The sequence below is a fragment of the Haliotis rufescens genome, unplaced genomic scaffold (assembly GCF_023055435.1).
Source record: "Haliotis rufescens isolate VD_foot unplaced genomic scaffold, xgHalRufe1.0.p SCAF_2, whole genome shotgun sequence".
Classification (NCBI taxonomy): domain Eukaryota; kingdom Metazoa; phylum Mollusca; class Gastropoda; order Lepetellida; family Haliotidae; genus Haliotis; species Haliotis rufescens.
The window spans coordinates 74,260,103-74,276,872 of record NW_025963890.1 but is presented as its reverse complement, the minus strand read 5'-3'; the positions used below and the strand labels follow the sequence as shown (position 1 = coordinate 74,276,872).

Genomic DNA, 16,770 nt, shown 5'->3' with positions numbered 1-16,770 from the left:
AGCAAGCACTGTGTTTTTTCTAAAAGGTATATTTCAAAGTGCGTCATACGACTGTTTGTTTGATCAAGGTTACAACATTCAAGGCCTCAGTAAAGCCTTCAAAAAGTTTTATTGTAGACGTGAGGACATTTCCAAATATGATGCGTCAGTGGCAAAAATGATGTCCGATACAATTCCCTATTTTGACTTGTACACGTTTTTTTCAGTCGAACAGTTGACTTGCCTTTGCATGTGTTTGTGATGGGTGTTTGTGATGGGTGTCACCGGTTGGGCAGTATATGCTCAACCGCGAACACCTGGTATCATCACTATTTGAAAGTGACTCATCAACGCGTGCTCATGATAGTCGGAATCGTACTATGGACTCTGTTTAATGCAGAGATTTCAATTGGATATGGAAAGTGTTTTATTGCTTTTTTTACAGATAAACTTAACAGAAACACATTGGTCATGTTTTATTATCTTTGTGTGAAATATATCGATTTCATTCAATTCAACAGACTTAGCAAAGCAGGTACAATACACTTGAAACTTGGACTTGACCCAAACATTACAAATGTTATCAAAAGATTACTAGGCTTAAAATAGTTCCGAAAACACTGCAACCTTAGGTCCAAAACACAACTGTGATCACCATCAAATAACAATCTTGTTTATTTCAGTTTTAGCCACCATCAAACAAAGGTGGGTACTTTCTTTTGCAAGGCAGTGTAGTATATATTTAGTCTCGTTACCATGCTAGTTAATGCAGCTCATGTATAGCTCTGGTTCCTCAAATAGAATCGAAATGATCTGACAAACATGATGCCCACGCTTGTGGTAGCACTGCAGAATACAGGAGAATATACTTGTACATAAACACCACCAATGGTTGACATAAAACAGGATAAATTTGACAACAAAGAAAGCCAGACATTTTTAATATGTTGTTTTACAGATGTTATTGTGTGAAAAATCGTGATGGGAAAATATTAGAAATGTTGCTCTTCAAATCTTATCTGAATAACAATATGTAACCATATAATTCATGAACAGGGTCTTAGTGAGTGAGTGAGTGAGTGAGTGGTTTTATGCCACTTTTAGCAATATTCAAGCAATATCACGGCGGGGAAAACCAGAAATGGGATTCACACATTGTACCCATGTGGAGAATTGAACCTGGGTCTTCAGCATGACGAACAAACGCTTTAACCACCAGGCTACGAATTGGGCCTGAACAGATTCAGCCTCCATCACCTTATGGATGGAGCAACAAAAGACGTTAAAAAATGGTACTTGTTGTTACCCTGCCTGGCGCTCGGCATTAACGGATATAACAAGGACTGGTCGGCTCCACATCAGTATACTATGAATGGGGTATCCATGTAAAGCTGTGGCAGTTAATATACTGATGGGGAAAAATAAGGTAACACATAGCAACATAACAGAAGAATATCTAGGGCATGAATAATTGATATATGCCATTCAAAAGAAGTTAGAGAACACCATTGATTTTTTCCTATGTCTATCGTTATCTGTCAGCACACATCCTTCCAATGGTGGGTGTTCCTTAACTTGTTTTGAGTAGTATACATGCAGGAACACAACAGTGTTACATGTGAATGCCGGTAACAGTGAAGTCATTATGAAATTATATCATGCTATATTTTGGTGTAATGCATGATTTTTTTCTGTTCTGGCTGTACAAAAGAAACACACATCACATGTCAAATACTGAAATACACAACAATACCACATCACCTTCACTAATATACATATCTATCTTTACGATGCATTCAAAAACATTCTCTGATACATTCTTGAGATTCTGAAATTGCCATGAAGAATGAGACAGGCAGTGACAGAGACGCACTGCCATGGTGAAACATGCGGCATGGGTGAGAAATGTGCGAGTCATGCATGAGACATGTGGTGAGACACATGGTGAGACAGTGAGACATGCGGTGAGACACGAGTTGAGACATGCGTTGAGACACAGTGAGACAAGCAGTGAGACACGTGATGAGACACAGTGAGACACGTGGTGAGACATGCGATGAGACACGCGTTGAGACACAGTGAGACAAGCAGTGAGACACGTGGTGAGACATGCGGTGAGACACACTGCAAGGGAGTTGCTATGACAAGATCAAATGAACCTAGTCCTCATTCCTCAAAGGGATCTTAGCAAAAAGAATATTGTATGTCAATTCATTTAACAAAAATCGAGGCGCTTAAAGAAATTCACCTGCAATGCTCCTTGCTGCACATCTCAAACTTAGGGAGATGCTGCACATCTCAAACTTAAGGAGATGCTGCATATCTTAAATTTACAGAGACTTACAGTGCTGCTAGTCTCAAACTGACCAATCTCATTAAAATCAGATCTAAGTTCTCACTGTCGCTTAACAAAGATCTGAGGACATCCCATAACGAGTCATGTCAGAACGACCTTTCACAAACTTTGACCGACCACTGAAACGATTAACAGCCAATTAGAAAGCAACTTTCTGGAGCTTTACGGCACTCCTTTCTACCAATACACTTTCAATTTAAACCCATTCACTGCTTTTTATTCAAATACATAGGAGGGCCTGCATGTTAGCTTGACAACCATGGCCAGTTACTTCAGTACAAAGTACAGCTATGACAACAACAATGGCAGCGGCAATGGTAACAGCAGTGATAGCGGAAGTGGTAAAGATGACGTCAAAGACAATGGTAGCTGCAATGGCAATGGTAACAGCAGTGATAGCGAAAGTGGCAACGATGATGTCAAAGACAATGGTAGCTGCAATGGCAATGGTAACAGCAGTGATAGCGGAAGTGGCAACGATGACGTCAAAGACAATGGCAGCGGCAATGGTAACAGCAGTGATAGCAGAAGTGGCAACGATGACGTCAAAGACAATGGTAGATGCAATGGCAATGGTAATGGCAACCCAGCTGTATGGAATAAGGCCCTGGCAATAAGGCAACCCGACCGAGTGAGTGGTATGGACAAAGCAAATCACCTCTAATCCCTTCTCAAGTTTCAACTGTATCCTCATCTGTGGTGATATGTGTGCTGTCTGCATGGTAAATGTATGATGCTTGGTGATTGCATCTCCAAAGAAGTCTAAAATGTGTTGATGGTGGTCTGAGGTCTGCCTCAATGTGTTGATTGTGGTCCGAGGTCTGTCTCAGTGTGTTGATGGTGGTCCGAGGTCTGTCTCAGTGTGTTGATGGTTGTCCGAGGTCTGTCTCAGTGTGTTGATGGTGGTCCGAGGTCTGTCTCAGTGTGTTGATGGTGGTCCGAGGTCTGTCTCAGTGTATTGATGGTGGTCCGACGTATGTCTCAATGTGTTGAAGGTGATCCGAGGTCTGTCTCAATGTGTTGAAGGTGATCCGAGGTCTGTCTCGAATGGGTTGATGGTGGTCTGACGTGTGTCTCAATGTGTTGATGGTGGTCCGAGGTCTGTCTCAGTGTGTTGATGGTGGTCCAATGTTAGCATTTCCCCAGGACAAGGGCCAGCAAAGACATGCGGACATACATGCCGTTCTCAGCCTGGCGGAAATAAGCGGCACGGGGATCCGAGTCAAAGCTGGAGCTACAACACAGAACAGTAATTACGGATGAGTAAGTGAGAGGATGGCTGGGTGATTGAGTGATTGAGTGAGTGAGTGAGTGAGAGGGTGGCTGGGTGAGTGAGTGATTGAGTGAGTGTGTGAGTGATATGGTGGCTGGGTGATTGAGTGAGTGAGTGAGTGAGTGAGAGGGTGGGAGGGTGGGTGAGTGAGTGAGTGAGTGAGTGAGAAGGTGGGTGGGAGGGAGAGTGAGTGAGTGAGTGAGAAGGTGAGTGAGTGAGTGAGTGAGTGAGTGAGAATGTGGGTGAGTGAGTGAGTGAGTGGGAAGGAGGGTGCGTGAGTGAGTGAGTGAGTGAGTGAGTGAGTGGGAGGGAGGGAGGGAGGGTGGGTGAGTGAGTCAGTGATGTGGGAGGAAAGCCCAACATGACTCACATGCTGGCGGGTCATCACTTTGGGGAAAGCCACAAGCAGGTGCTGACAAACCAAGAAACCTAATCATGGTGAGAAACTCACAACTATAGGATTCTGGCAGAGGTAGAGGGACATCTCTGCCTTCATGTGAAATCACCAAAATGTATGACGAGTGTATGTTGTCTCATGTTCAGCAAGGTTCAAGTTATATCATGGCAGCCTGTAAATAAGTGAGTCTGGCCCAGGGAAACAAGACTAATGCCCCAAACAGGAAAACATACAGTGTAAACCAAGACTAACACCCCACAAAGGAAAACATACAGTGTAAACCAAGACTAACAACCCACACAGGAAAACATACAGTGTAAACCAAGACTAACACCCCACACAGGAAAACATACAGTGTAAACCAAGACTAACACCCCACACAGGAAAACATACAGTGTAAACCAAGACTAACAACCCACACAGGAAAACATACAGTGTAAACCAAGACTAACACTCCACACAGGAAAACATACAGTGTAAACCAAGACTAACACCCCAAACAGGAAAACATACAGTGTAAACCAAGACTAACACCCCATACAGGAAAACATACAGTGTAAACCAAGACTAACACCCCACACAGGAAAACATACAGTGTAAACCAAGACTAACACCCCACACAGGAAAACATACAGTGTAAATCAAGACTAACACCCCACACAGGAAAACATACAGTGTAAACCAAGACTAACACCCCACACAGGAGAACATACAGTGTAAACCAAGACTAACACCCCACACAGGAAAACATACAGTGTAAACCAAGACTAACACCCCACACAGGAGAACATACAGTGTAAACCAAGACTAACACCCCACACAGGAGAACATACAGTGTAAACCAAGACTAACACCCCACACAGGAAAACATACAGTGTAAACCAAGACTAACACCCCACAAAGGAAAACATTTAGTGTAAACCAAGACTAACACTCCACACAGGAAAACATACAGCGTAAACCAAGACTAACACTCCACACAGGAAAACATACAGTGTAAACCAAGACTAACACTCCACACAGGAAAACATACAGTGTAAACCAAGACTAACACTCCACACAGGAAAACATTTAGTGTAAACCTAGACTAACACCCCACACAGGAAAACATACAATCACAACAGAGTCGAACCACCAGAACCCCATTTAGTCTGTTCTCATTACAACAAACAGGGTTTGTTTGCTGATTATCGCAGCACACAGCAATATTCCATCAATATGGACACTGCATGTATATAAACAAGTTTGCGCCAGACAATCCAGTGATTGATATTGTGAACAACAATCCATGCAGTTAGGTTACATTGACACACCCAATGCAGTACAGAATTATATATTTCTCTACCTTAACGACAATGTTGTTGTTGGTTTGGTTGGTTGGTTTGTTGTTTCATGCCGCACTCAGCAATATTCCAGCTATATGACGGCGGTCTGTAAATAATCGAGTCCTGACCAGACAATCCAGTGATTGATGTCATGAGCATCAATCCATGCAATTGCGATCGATGAGATGCATCAACCAAGTCAGTGAGTCTGACCACCCGATCCCGTTAGTCGCCTTTTACGACAAGCATAGTCGCCTTTTACGGCAAGCATTGGTTGCTGAAGACCTATTCTACCCCGGATTCTTCACGGGTCCAACAATGCTTAATCATATTACTTGCCCAAGGCAGTTCAACTTTCGATCAGAAATGCCTACGCCTGGAGCTACATTAAAAACACAGTAATAACCACTTTCTGTTTCATGGCATCACTTCCACAGAATATTGTGCAGGACAGCTTTCACACCAAAGATCAATGCCTGCTTCATTGATAACAACGCTAGAAGCTATACAACCCCCTGCATTCATGACAAGCCACCAGCTGACCTCCACCCTCTTTACTGTGAGTGGACTAGTCCGGTCATATTTTACAGTGTCTTGACAAACCACATGCCTACTGCATATACCCAGCTTAACAATGGCACAAGCAGAAACAGCAGAAAGATAAACAAGAACACAAGTTTAAATGAGATCAGAGTAACGAGAACAAGATTCAGAGACAGCACTGCTCGGATCAGGTGACAGATTCAGCAGACTTTTGGTTTTAGAGATGGTCTATGTATATTTAACAGATGAACTGTGGACAAATGTTCAATGAAAGAAAATGTGTCATAACATAAATCTTTGGTTAAGGTGAACTTCAAGTGGAAAATATTAAACCATAACTAAATATACAACTTAAAATAAGTTAAAGGCCCCCCAATATTTTTATACTACTATAATTGACCCGTTATGGCACAACAATGAGAAAACATATTGCCATGACAGATGAACTGCAGCACCTTTAATAAATTGGGTGGTCTTCACCTTTTTTTGAATAAGTAAATGTAGCTATATAAATTTTGGTTTATCACTCATATAACATTTATCATCCAAATAGCATCTAACATCTATATATCCTCTCTGTGGCATACACGTATCAATATACAGATCGGTGCTACTGACTCCAGGCAGGATGAGCCAACCCACTTTCCCAGGGTCATAAGTGCAGCATTATGATATCTGAGCCAGAAATACAATTATGAAACAATTTGCAATTTAATTGATTATAGTAGTCTTGTGCATTAATAACAGCAATAAGGCAATGGTGGAGTGGAGGTATTGACATGGCTACACACAGGGCATTGGGTACATGCTGCCGACAGTGTGGTGCATTTCCACTCTCAATACCAGCATCCTGGAGAGACTGTCATTATCATTTCATATACTACTCAAAAGAAGTTAAGGACCACCTGATTCTTTCATATGACTATAGTTAATCTGTCATCAATGTATTTCTGGGCATTCCCAGTGTCATCGTGTTAGTACAGCACCTGTATCCCTGTGTGACCATTACCAGGTGTTCCCAGTGTCATCGTGTTAGTACAGCACCTGTATCCCTGTGTGACCATTACTAGGTGTTCCCAGTGTCATCGTGTTAGTACAGCACCTGTTACCCTGTGTGACCATTACTAGGTGTTCCTAGTGTCATGGTGTTAGTACAGCACCTGTTACCCTGTGTGACCATTACTAGGTGTTCCTAGTGTCATCGTGTTAGTACAGCACCTGTTACCCTGTGTGACCATTACTAGGTGTTCCTAGTGTCATCGTGTTAGTACAGCACCTGTAACCCTGTGTGACCATTACTAGGTGTTCCTAGTGTCATCATGTTAGTACAGCACCTGTTACCCCGTGTGACCATTACTAGGTGTTCCTAGTGTCATGGTGTTAGTGCAGCACCTGTTACCCTGTGTGACCATTACTAGGTGTTCCTAGTGTCATGGTGTTAGTACAGCACCTGTAACCCTGTGTGACCATTACTAGGTGTTCCTAGTGTCATCGTGTTAGTACAGCGACTGTAACCCTGTGTGACCATTACTAGGTGTTCCTAGTGTCATCGTGTTAGTACAGCACCTGTAACCCTGTGTGACCATTACTAGGTGTTCCCAGTGTCATCGTGTTAGTACAGCACCTGTAACCCTGTGTGACCATTACTAGGTGTTCCTAGTCTCATCGTGTTAGTACAGCACCTGTAACCCTGTGTGACCATTACTAGGTGTTCCTAGTGTCATGGTGTTAGTACAGCACCTGTTACCCTGTGTGACCATTACTAGGTGTTCCTAGTGTCATGGTGTTAGTACAGCACCTGTAACCCTGTGTGACCATTACTAGGTGTTCCTAGTGTCATGGTGTTAGTACAGCACCTGTTACCCTGTGTGACCATTACTAGGTGTTCCTAGTCTCATCGTGTTAGTACAGCACCTGTTACCCTGTGTGACCATTACTAGGTGTTCCTAGTGTCATGGTGTTAGTACAGCACCCGTAACCCTGTGTGACCATTACTAGGTGTTCCTAGTGTCATGGTGTTAGTACAGCACCTGTTACCCTGTGTGACCATTACTAGGTGTTCCCAGTGTCATGGTGTTAGTACAGCACCTGTAACCCTGTGTGACCATTACCAGGTGTTCCCGGTGTCATGGTGTTAGTGCAGCACCTGTTACCCTGTGTGACCATTACTTGGTGTTTCTCGTGTCATCGTCTTCTGTGTCACATAAGCACTTTGATGTAAATACAGTTAAAAGTTTGAATGTTTCTTATCACCCCTTCACGTACCTGATCTCGAACACACGAGGGAGGGGATGCATTACAACCATCTTCTTCTTGGCCTTCGTCATCACTTCAGGAGTCACAATGAATTGTCCACATGCCTGAAACACAACCAAATCAAGGTAATTCAGTCTGAATCCCATACACACTCAAATAACTCACAGTGTGAATCCCAAACACACTCAAGTAATCCTCAGTCTGAATCCCAAACACACTCAAGTAATCCTCAGTCTGAATCCCCAACACACTCAAGTAATACTCAGTCTGAATCCCCAACACACTCAAGTAATTCTCAGTCTGAATCCCCAACACACTCAAGTAATCCTCAGTCTCAATCCTCAACACACTCAAGTAATCCTCAGTCTGAATCCCCAACACACTCAAGTAATCCTCAGTCTGAATCCCCAACACACTCAAGTAATTCTCAGTCTGAATCCCCAACACACTCAAGTAATTCTCAGTCTGAATCCCCAACACACTCAAGTAATTCTCAGTCTGAATCCCCAACACACTCAAGTAATCCTCAGTCTGAATCCCCAACACACTCAAGTAATTCTCAGTCTGAATCCCAAACACACTTAAGTAGTCCTCAGTCTGAATCCTAAACTCACACTCAAGTAATTCTCAGTCTGAATCCCCAACACACTCAAGTAATCCTCAATCTGAATCCTAAACACGTGCTCAAGTAATTCTCAGTGTGAATCCCCAACACACTCAAGTAATTCTCAGTGTGAATCCCCAACACACTCAAGTAATCCTCAGTCTGAATCCCCAACACACTCAAGTAATTCTCAGTCTGAATCCCCAACACACTCAAGTAATTCTCAGTGTGAATCCCAAACACACTCAAGTAGTTCTCAGTCTGAATCCCCAACACGCTCAAGTAATTCTCAATCTGAATCCCAAACACACTCAAGTAATTCTCAGTGTGAATCCCAAACACACTCAAGTAATTCTCAGTCTGAATCCCAAACACACTCAAGTAATTCTCAATCTGAATCCCAAACACACTCAAGTAATTCTCAGTGTGAATCCCAAACACACTCAAGTTATTCTCAGTCTGAATCCTAACTCACACTCAAGTAATTCTCAGTCTGAATCCTAAACTCACACTCAAGTAATTCTCAGTCTGAATCCTAAACACACTCAAGTAATTCTCAATCTGAATCCCAAACACACTCAAGTAATCCTCAATCTGAATCCCATACACACTCAAGTAATCCTCAGTCTGAATCCCCAACACACTCAAGTAATCCTAAGTCTGAATCCCCAACACACTCAAGTAATTCTCAGTCTGAATCCCCAACACTCAAGTAATCCTCAGTCTGAATCCCCAACACACTCAAGTAATCCTCAGTCTGAATCCCCAACACACTCAAGTAATTCTCAGTCTGAATCCCCAACACACTCAAGTAATTCTCAGTCTGAATCCCCAACACACTCAAGTAATTCTCAGTCTGAATCCCAAACACACTCAAGTAATCCTCAGTCTGAATCCCCAACACACTCAAGTAATTCTCAGTCTGAATCCCAAACACACTTAAGTAGTCCTCAGTCTGAATCCTAAACTCACACTCAAGTAATTCTCAGTCTGAATCCCAAACACACTCAAGTAATCCTCAATCTGAATCCTAAACACGTGCTCAAGTAATTCTCAGTGTGAATCCCCAACACACTCAAGTAATTCTCAGTGTGAATCCCCAACACACTCAAGTAATCCTCAGTCTGAATCCCCAACACACTCAAGTAATTCTCAGTCTGAATCCCCAACACACTCAAGTAATTCTCAGTGTGAATCCCAAACACACTCAAGTAGTTCTCAGTCTGAATCCCAAACACACTCAAGTAATTCTCAATCTGAATCCCAAACACACTCAAGTAATTCTCAGTGTGAATCCCAAACACACTCAAGTAATTCTCAGTCTGAATCCTAAACTCACACTCAAGTAATTCTCAGTCTGAATCCCCAACACACTCAAGTAATTCTCAGTCTGAATCCTAAACTCACACTCAAGTAATTCTCAGTCTGAATCCCCAACACACTCAAGTAATTCTCAGTCTGAATCCTAAACTCACACTCAAGTAATTCTCAGTCTGAATCCCCAACACACTCAAGTAATTCTCAGTCTGAATCCCCAACACACTCAAGTAATTCTCAGTCTGAATCCCCAACACACTCAAGTAATCCTCAGTCTGAATCCCCAACACACTCAAGTAATTCTCAGTCTGAATCCCAAACACACTTAAGTAGTCCTCAGTCTGAATCCTAAACTCACACTCAAGTAATTCTCAGTCTGAATCCCCAACACACTCAAGTAATCCTCAATCTGAATCCTAAACACGTGCTCAAGTAATTCTCAGTGTGAATCCCCAACACACTCAAGTAATTCTCAGTGTGAATCCCCAACACACTCAAGTAATCCTCAGTCTGAATCCCCAACACACTCAAGTAATTCTCAGTCTGAATCCCCAACACACTCAAGTAATTCTCAGTGTGAATCCCAAACACACTCAAGTAATTCTCAGTCTGAATCCCCAACACGCTCAAGTAATTCTCAATCTGAATCCCAAACACACTCAAGTAATTCTCAGTGTGAATCCCAAACACACTCAAGTAATTCTCAGTCTGAATCCCAAACACACTCAAGTAATTCTCAATCTGAATCCCAAACACACTCAAGTAATTCTCAGTGTGAATCCCAAACACACTCAAGTTATTCTCAGTCTGAATCCTAACTCACACTCAAGTAATTCTCAGTCTGAATCCTAAACTCACACTCAAGTAATTCTCAGTCTGAATCCCAAACACACTCAAGTAATTCTCAATCTGAATCCCCAACACACTCAAGTAATCCTCAATCTGAATCCCATACACACTCAAGTAATCCTCAGTCTGAATCCCCAACACACTCAAGTAATCCTAAGTCTGAATCCCCAACACACTCAAGTAATTCTCAGTCTGAATCCCCAACACTCAAGTAATCCTCAGTCTGAATCCCCAACACACTCAAGTAATCCTCAGTCTGAATCCCCAACACACTCAAGTAATTCTCAGTCTGAATCCCCAACACACTCAAGTAATTCTCAGTCTGAATCCCCAACACACTCAAGTAATTCTCAGTCTGAATCCCAAACACACTCAAGTAATCCTCAGTCTGAATCCCCAACACACTCAAGTAATTCTCAGTCTGAATCCCAAACACACTTAAGTAGTCCTCAGTCTGAATCCTAAACTCACACTCAAGTAATTCTCAGTCTGAATCCCAAACACACTCAAGTAATCCTCAATCTGAATCCTAAACACGTGCTCAAGTAATTCTCAGTGTGAATCCCCAACACACTCAAGTAATTCTCAGTCTGAATCCCCAACACACTCAAGTAATCCTCAGTCTGAATCCCCAACACACTCAAGTAATTCTCAGTCTGAATCCCCAACACACTCAAGTAATTCTCAGTGTGAATCCCAAACACACTCAAGTAGTTCTCAGTCTGAATCCCAAACACACTCAAGTAATTCTCAATCTGAATCCCAAACACACTCAAGTAATTCTCAGTGTGAATCCCAAACACACTCAAGTAATTCTCAGTCTGAATCCTAAACTCACACTCAAGTAATTCTCAGTCTGAATCCCCAACACACTCAAGTAATTCTCAGTCTGAATCCTAAACTCACACTCAAGTAATTCTCAGTCTGAATCCCCAACACACTCAAGAAATTCTCAGTCTGAATCCTAAACTCACACTCAAGTAATTCTCAGTCTGAATCCCTAACACACTCAAGTAATTCTCAGTCTGAATCCTAAACTCACACTCAAGTAAATTTTGTCAGAACACCAAACTCACACTTAAGTAGTTAAGTTACACCCAAACCACAAACTCAAGTTATGTAAAAGGTCCAGAGATCTATGTAGCTCACCTATATGGACATGTTGGTTATAAACATGGACAAAAAATCAGATCTTTTAGACTCAAATCAGTTACATCACCGAGATATTGGTTATATCACACACATTAAAGCATCGAGATATTGGTTATATCACACACATTAAAGCATTGATTGTGAAGGTAAATGAATACAATTTTTTTTAAGTTTTGAGAAATGAAATGGCTACCTTGGATCCACATCAAGGTAAACAATTGGGAGCTGATCACAAGATGAAAGAGCACAAATTACTGGGATAGTGCCCATGGTCCCCTGGTATAGCCAAATAGATAGTCTCAACAGCCGATGCTTCAAGCTGGCAACACTAGTTTGATCCTCTGCGAGACCGGTAAACTGCGGTACCCATGAGTACAGTACTCATTCTATTGCAAATTCTCCACAAATTTTCACCTTTTCTTTAGTGAGTGAGTGAGTGAGTGAGTGAGTGAGTGAGTGAGTGAGCTGGGTTTTACTCTGCTTTGAACACTATCCCTGTGTATCAACTCAATGCGGTTATCACTCTGGTCAATCACGGGGAAAATCTGTGATTCCCAGCTCATATGATGGGAGGACCATGTGTAATTAAAAGCAGAAATAAAAAGGAATCTATTTACATCTTAACAATTAATTATAGTGTCCTCAAATGAAAATACAAGTCTTAAAAAAAAGTTCCCACATTTCAAAATATTGGCAAGTCAAGCCAAGACTTAGTCAAGAGGTAATGAGAGCATTCATACAACATTTTCACACAGGTCAGACAGTAAATTAATTGTATGTGAATTATAGTACAAGATCTAGACACATATAACCTTCTTGCGTGACGTTTTTTTTCTCTCACACGAATACTAAGCTGAATAAAATGTGACCCAATTTTATTGTGACTGCTTCACACTCAACGTACACATTAGTTACAGTAGAGCTGCCTTAAAGGCCTATTGAGTTCTCTCAACTGGGTGTGCATAGGCAATCTCCTGTACAGTCTATTGATAATGTCTGACAATATCATGGGCTCTTACATCAATAGTAACCATCTGGCTATTGATATCAACGGTTTATTTCTCTGTTTACATCGACAGAAAGATTGCAAGATTTCAAAAAGGCTGTACAAAATGTAAGACATTTTCACTCTTAGGGACCAACTATTTGACATTCCGAGTAAGGCTAGATTTGTATAAAAGACAATAATTTGTTCATAAAATATTTAAAAAATAGTTTGATCTCAAGTTTTAAATATAATCTTTTTGAGACATCTTGTCCTGACCCACTTTCAGAAAATAAAGCAAAAATAACTTTTCTTTTATTTGCCCGCTTTTCTATTTTTGACAGACTAGAAAAAAAAGAACTTCTAGGATTAGGATAACAAGAAAATTCTGAGTTGGAATATGTCCCCAGCAATCAACACTTGTTATAGAAACAGGTGACAAGACAAAGGAATAGTCAGAGTTCCCTCCCTTCTTCAAACATTTTCATCACGAAAACTGTAGATAATTTAATGAACAGGAAATTTTGAAATATTTTCAAGTTGTGATAAAATACATTCAAGCAAAAATACCTTTATATTTTTGAGTGAAATAGTATTTTAGGATTGACCGAGGAGAAATACACTCCAAAACACAGATGACCTCACAGGAAGAGCAGTTTACTTCCATGGAACATTGCAGTCGGTAGACATGAACTAGTGTTGAGGGAGACACACCCAGCACTAAATGTGTGTGGCCCTGTGTTGGGGGAGACACACCCAGCACTGAATGTGTGTGGCTCTGTGTTGAGGGAGACACACCCAGCACTGAATGTGTGTGGCCCTGTGTTGAGGGAGACACACCCAGCACTGAATGTGTGTGGCCCTGTGTTGGGGGAGACACACCCAGCACTGAATGTGTGTGGCCCTGTGTTGGGGGAGACACACCCAGTACTGAATGTGAGTGGCCCTGTGTTGAGGGAGACACACCCAGCACTGAATGTGTGTGGCCTTGTGAGGCTCTGTGTTGGGGGAGACACACCCAGCACTGAATGTGTGTGGCCTTGTGCGGCCCTGTGTTGAGGGAGACACACCCAGCACTGAATGTGTGTGGCCCTGTGTGGAGGGAGACACACCCAGCACTGAATGTGTGTGGCCCTGTGTTGGGGGAGACACACCCAGCACTGAATGTGTGTGGCCCTGTGTTGAGGGAGACACACCCAGCACTGAGTGTGTGTGGCCCTGTGTTGGGGGAGACACACCCAGCACTGAATGTGTGTGGCCTTGTGTTTGGGGAGACACACCCAGCACTGAATGTGTGTGGTCCTGTGTTGGGGGAGACACACCCAGCACTGAATGTGTGTGGCCCTGTGTTGAGGGAGACACACCCAGCACTGAATGTGTGTGGCCCTGTGTTGGGGGAGACACACCCAGCACTGAATGTCTGTGGCCCTGTGTGGAGGGAGACACACCCAGCACTGAATGTGTGTGGCCCTGTGTTGAGGGAGACACACCCAGCACTGAATGTGTGTGTGGCCCTGTGTTGAGGGAGACACACCCAGCACTGAATGTGTGTGTGGCCCTGTGTGGAGGGAGACACACCCAGCACTGAATGTGTGTGGCCCTGTGTTGGGGGAGACACACCCAGCACTGAATGTGTGTGTGGCCCTGTGTTGGGGGAGACACACCCAGCACTGAATGTGTGTGGCCTTGTGTGGCCCTGTGTGGAGGGAGACACACCCAGCACTGAATGTGTGTGGCCCTGTGTTGGGGGAGACACGCCCAGCACTGAATGTGTGTGGCCCTGTGTTGAGGGAGACACACCCAGCACTGAATGTGTGTGGCCCTGTGTTGAGGGAGACACACCCAGCACTGAATGTGTGTGGCCCTGTATTGAGGGAGACACACCCAGCACTGAATGTGTGTGGCCCTGTGTTGGGGGAGACACACCCAGCACTGAATGTGTGTGGCCCTGTGTTGGGGGAGACACACCCAGCACTGAATGTGTGTGGCCCTGTGTTGAGGGAGACACACCCAGCACTAAATGTGTGTGGCCCTGTGTGGAGGGAGATACACCCAGCACTGAATGTGTGTGGCCCTGTGTTGGGGGAGACACGCCCAGCACTGAATGTGTGTGGCCCTGTGTTGGGGGAGACACACCCAGCACTGAATGTGTGTGGCCCTGCGTTGGGGGAGACACACCCAGCACTGAATGTGTGTGGCCCTGTGTTGAGGGAGACACACCCAGCACTGAATGTGTGTGTGGCCCTGTGTGGAGGGAGACACACCCAGCACTGAATGTCTGTGGCCCTGTGTTGAAGGAGACACACCCAGCACTGAATGTGTGTGGCCCTGTGTTGGGGGAGACACACCCAGCACTGAATGTGTGTGTGGCCCTGTGTTGGGGGAGACACACCCAGCACTGAATGTGTGTGGCCCTGTGTTGGGGGAGACACACCCAGCACTGAATGTGTGTGGCCCTGTGTTGAGGGAGACACACCCAGCACTGAATGTGTGTGGCCCTGTGTGGAGGGAGACACACCCAGCACTGAATGTGTGTAGCCCTGTGTTGAGGGAGACACACCCAGCACTGAATGTGTGTGGCCCTGTGTTGAGGGAGACACACCCAGCACTGAATGTGTGTGGCCCAGTGTTGGGGGAGACACACCCAGCACTGAATGTGTGTGGCCCTCTGTTGAGGGAGACACACCCAGCACTGAATGTGTGTGGCCCTGTGTTGAGGGAGACACACCCAGCACTGAATGTGTGTGGCCCTGTGTTGGGGGAGACACACCCAGCACTGAATGTGTGTGGCCCTGTGTTGGGGGAGACACACCCAGCACTGAATGTGTGTGTGGCCCTGTGTTGAGGGAGACACACCAAGCACTGAATGTGTGTGTGGCCCTGTGTTGAGGGAGACACACCCAGCACTGAATGTGTGTGGCCCTGTGTTGGGGGAGACACACCCAGCACTGAATGTGTGTGGCCCTGTGTTGGGGGAGACACACCCAGCACTGAATGTGTGTGGCCCTGTGTTGGGGGAGACACACCCAGCACTGAATGTGTGTGGCCCTGTGTGGAGGGAGACACACCCAGCACTGAATGTGTGTAGCCTTGTGTTGGGGGAGACACACGCAGCACTGAATGTGTGTGGCCCTGTGTGGAGGGAGACACACCCAGCACTGAATGTGTGTGGCCCTGTGTTGGGGGAGACACGCCCAGCACTGAATGTGTGTGGCCCTGTGTTGAGGGAGACACACCCAGCACTGAATGTGTGTGGCCCTGTGTTGGGGGAGACACACCCAGCACTGAATGTGTGTGGCCCTGTGTTGGGGGAGACACACCCAGCACTGAATGTGTGTGGCCCTGTGTTGAAGGAGACACACCCAGCACTGAATGTGTGTGGCCCTGTGTTGGGGGAGACACACCCAGCACTGAATGTCTGTGGCCCTGTGTTGAAGGAGACACACCCAGCACTGAATGTGTGTGGCCCTGTGTGGAGGGAGACACACCCAGCACTGAATGTCTGTGGCCCTGTGTTGAAGGAGACACACCCAGCACTGAATGTGTGTGGCCCTGTGTTGGGGGAGACACACCCAGCACTGAATGTGTGTGTGGCCCTGTGTGGAGGGAGACACACCCAGCACTGAATGTGTGTGGCCCTGTGTTGGGGGAGACACACCCAGCACTGAATGTGTGTGGCCCTGTGTGGAGGGAGACACACCCAACACTGAATGTGTGTGGCCCTGTGTTGGGGG

General features: G+C 44.5%; 2 protein-coding genes across 4 annotated transcripts in view; one reads left to right on the top strand and one right to left on the bottom strand.

Moving 5' to 3' along the window:
- Positions 1 to 442: 442 nt before the first annotated feature.
- The window catches only part of LOC124133165 (CAD protein-like), a 120,950-nt gene continuing 104,622 nt past the window's right edge, over positions 443 to 16,770 (bottom strand). For all 3 annotated transcript variants that reach the window (XM_048400551.1, XM_048400552.1, XM_048400553.1), the window contains 2 exons: positions 8,139 to 8,233; positions 443 to 3,569 (listed from right to left, as the gene is read on the bottom strand). In XM_048400551.1, coding sequence (XP_048256508.1) covers positions 3,467 to 3,569; positions 8,139 to 8,233 — 198 coding nt within the window. In that variant the 3' untranslated portion in view covers positions 443 to 3,466. The remainder of the gene's footprint in view (positions 3,570 to 8,138; positions 8,234 to 16,770) is intronic.
- Positions 2,595 to 2,999, top strand: LOC124133166 (aspartate and glycine-rich protein-like). Its single transcript, XM_046497425.1, has one exon. The coding sequence runs from the start codon at positions 2,595 to 2,597 to the stop codon at positions 2,997 to 2,999; it is 405 nt and encodes a 134-aa protein (XP_046353381.1).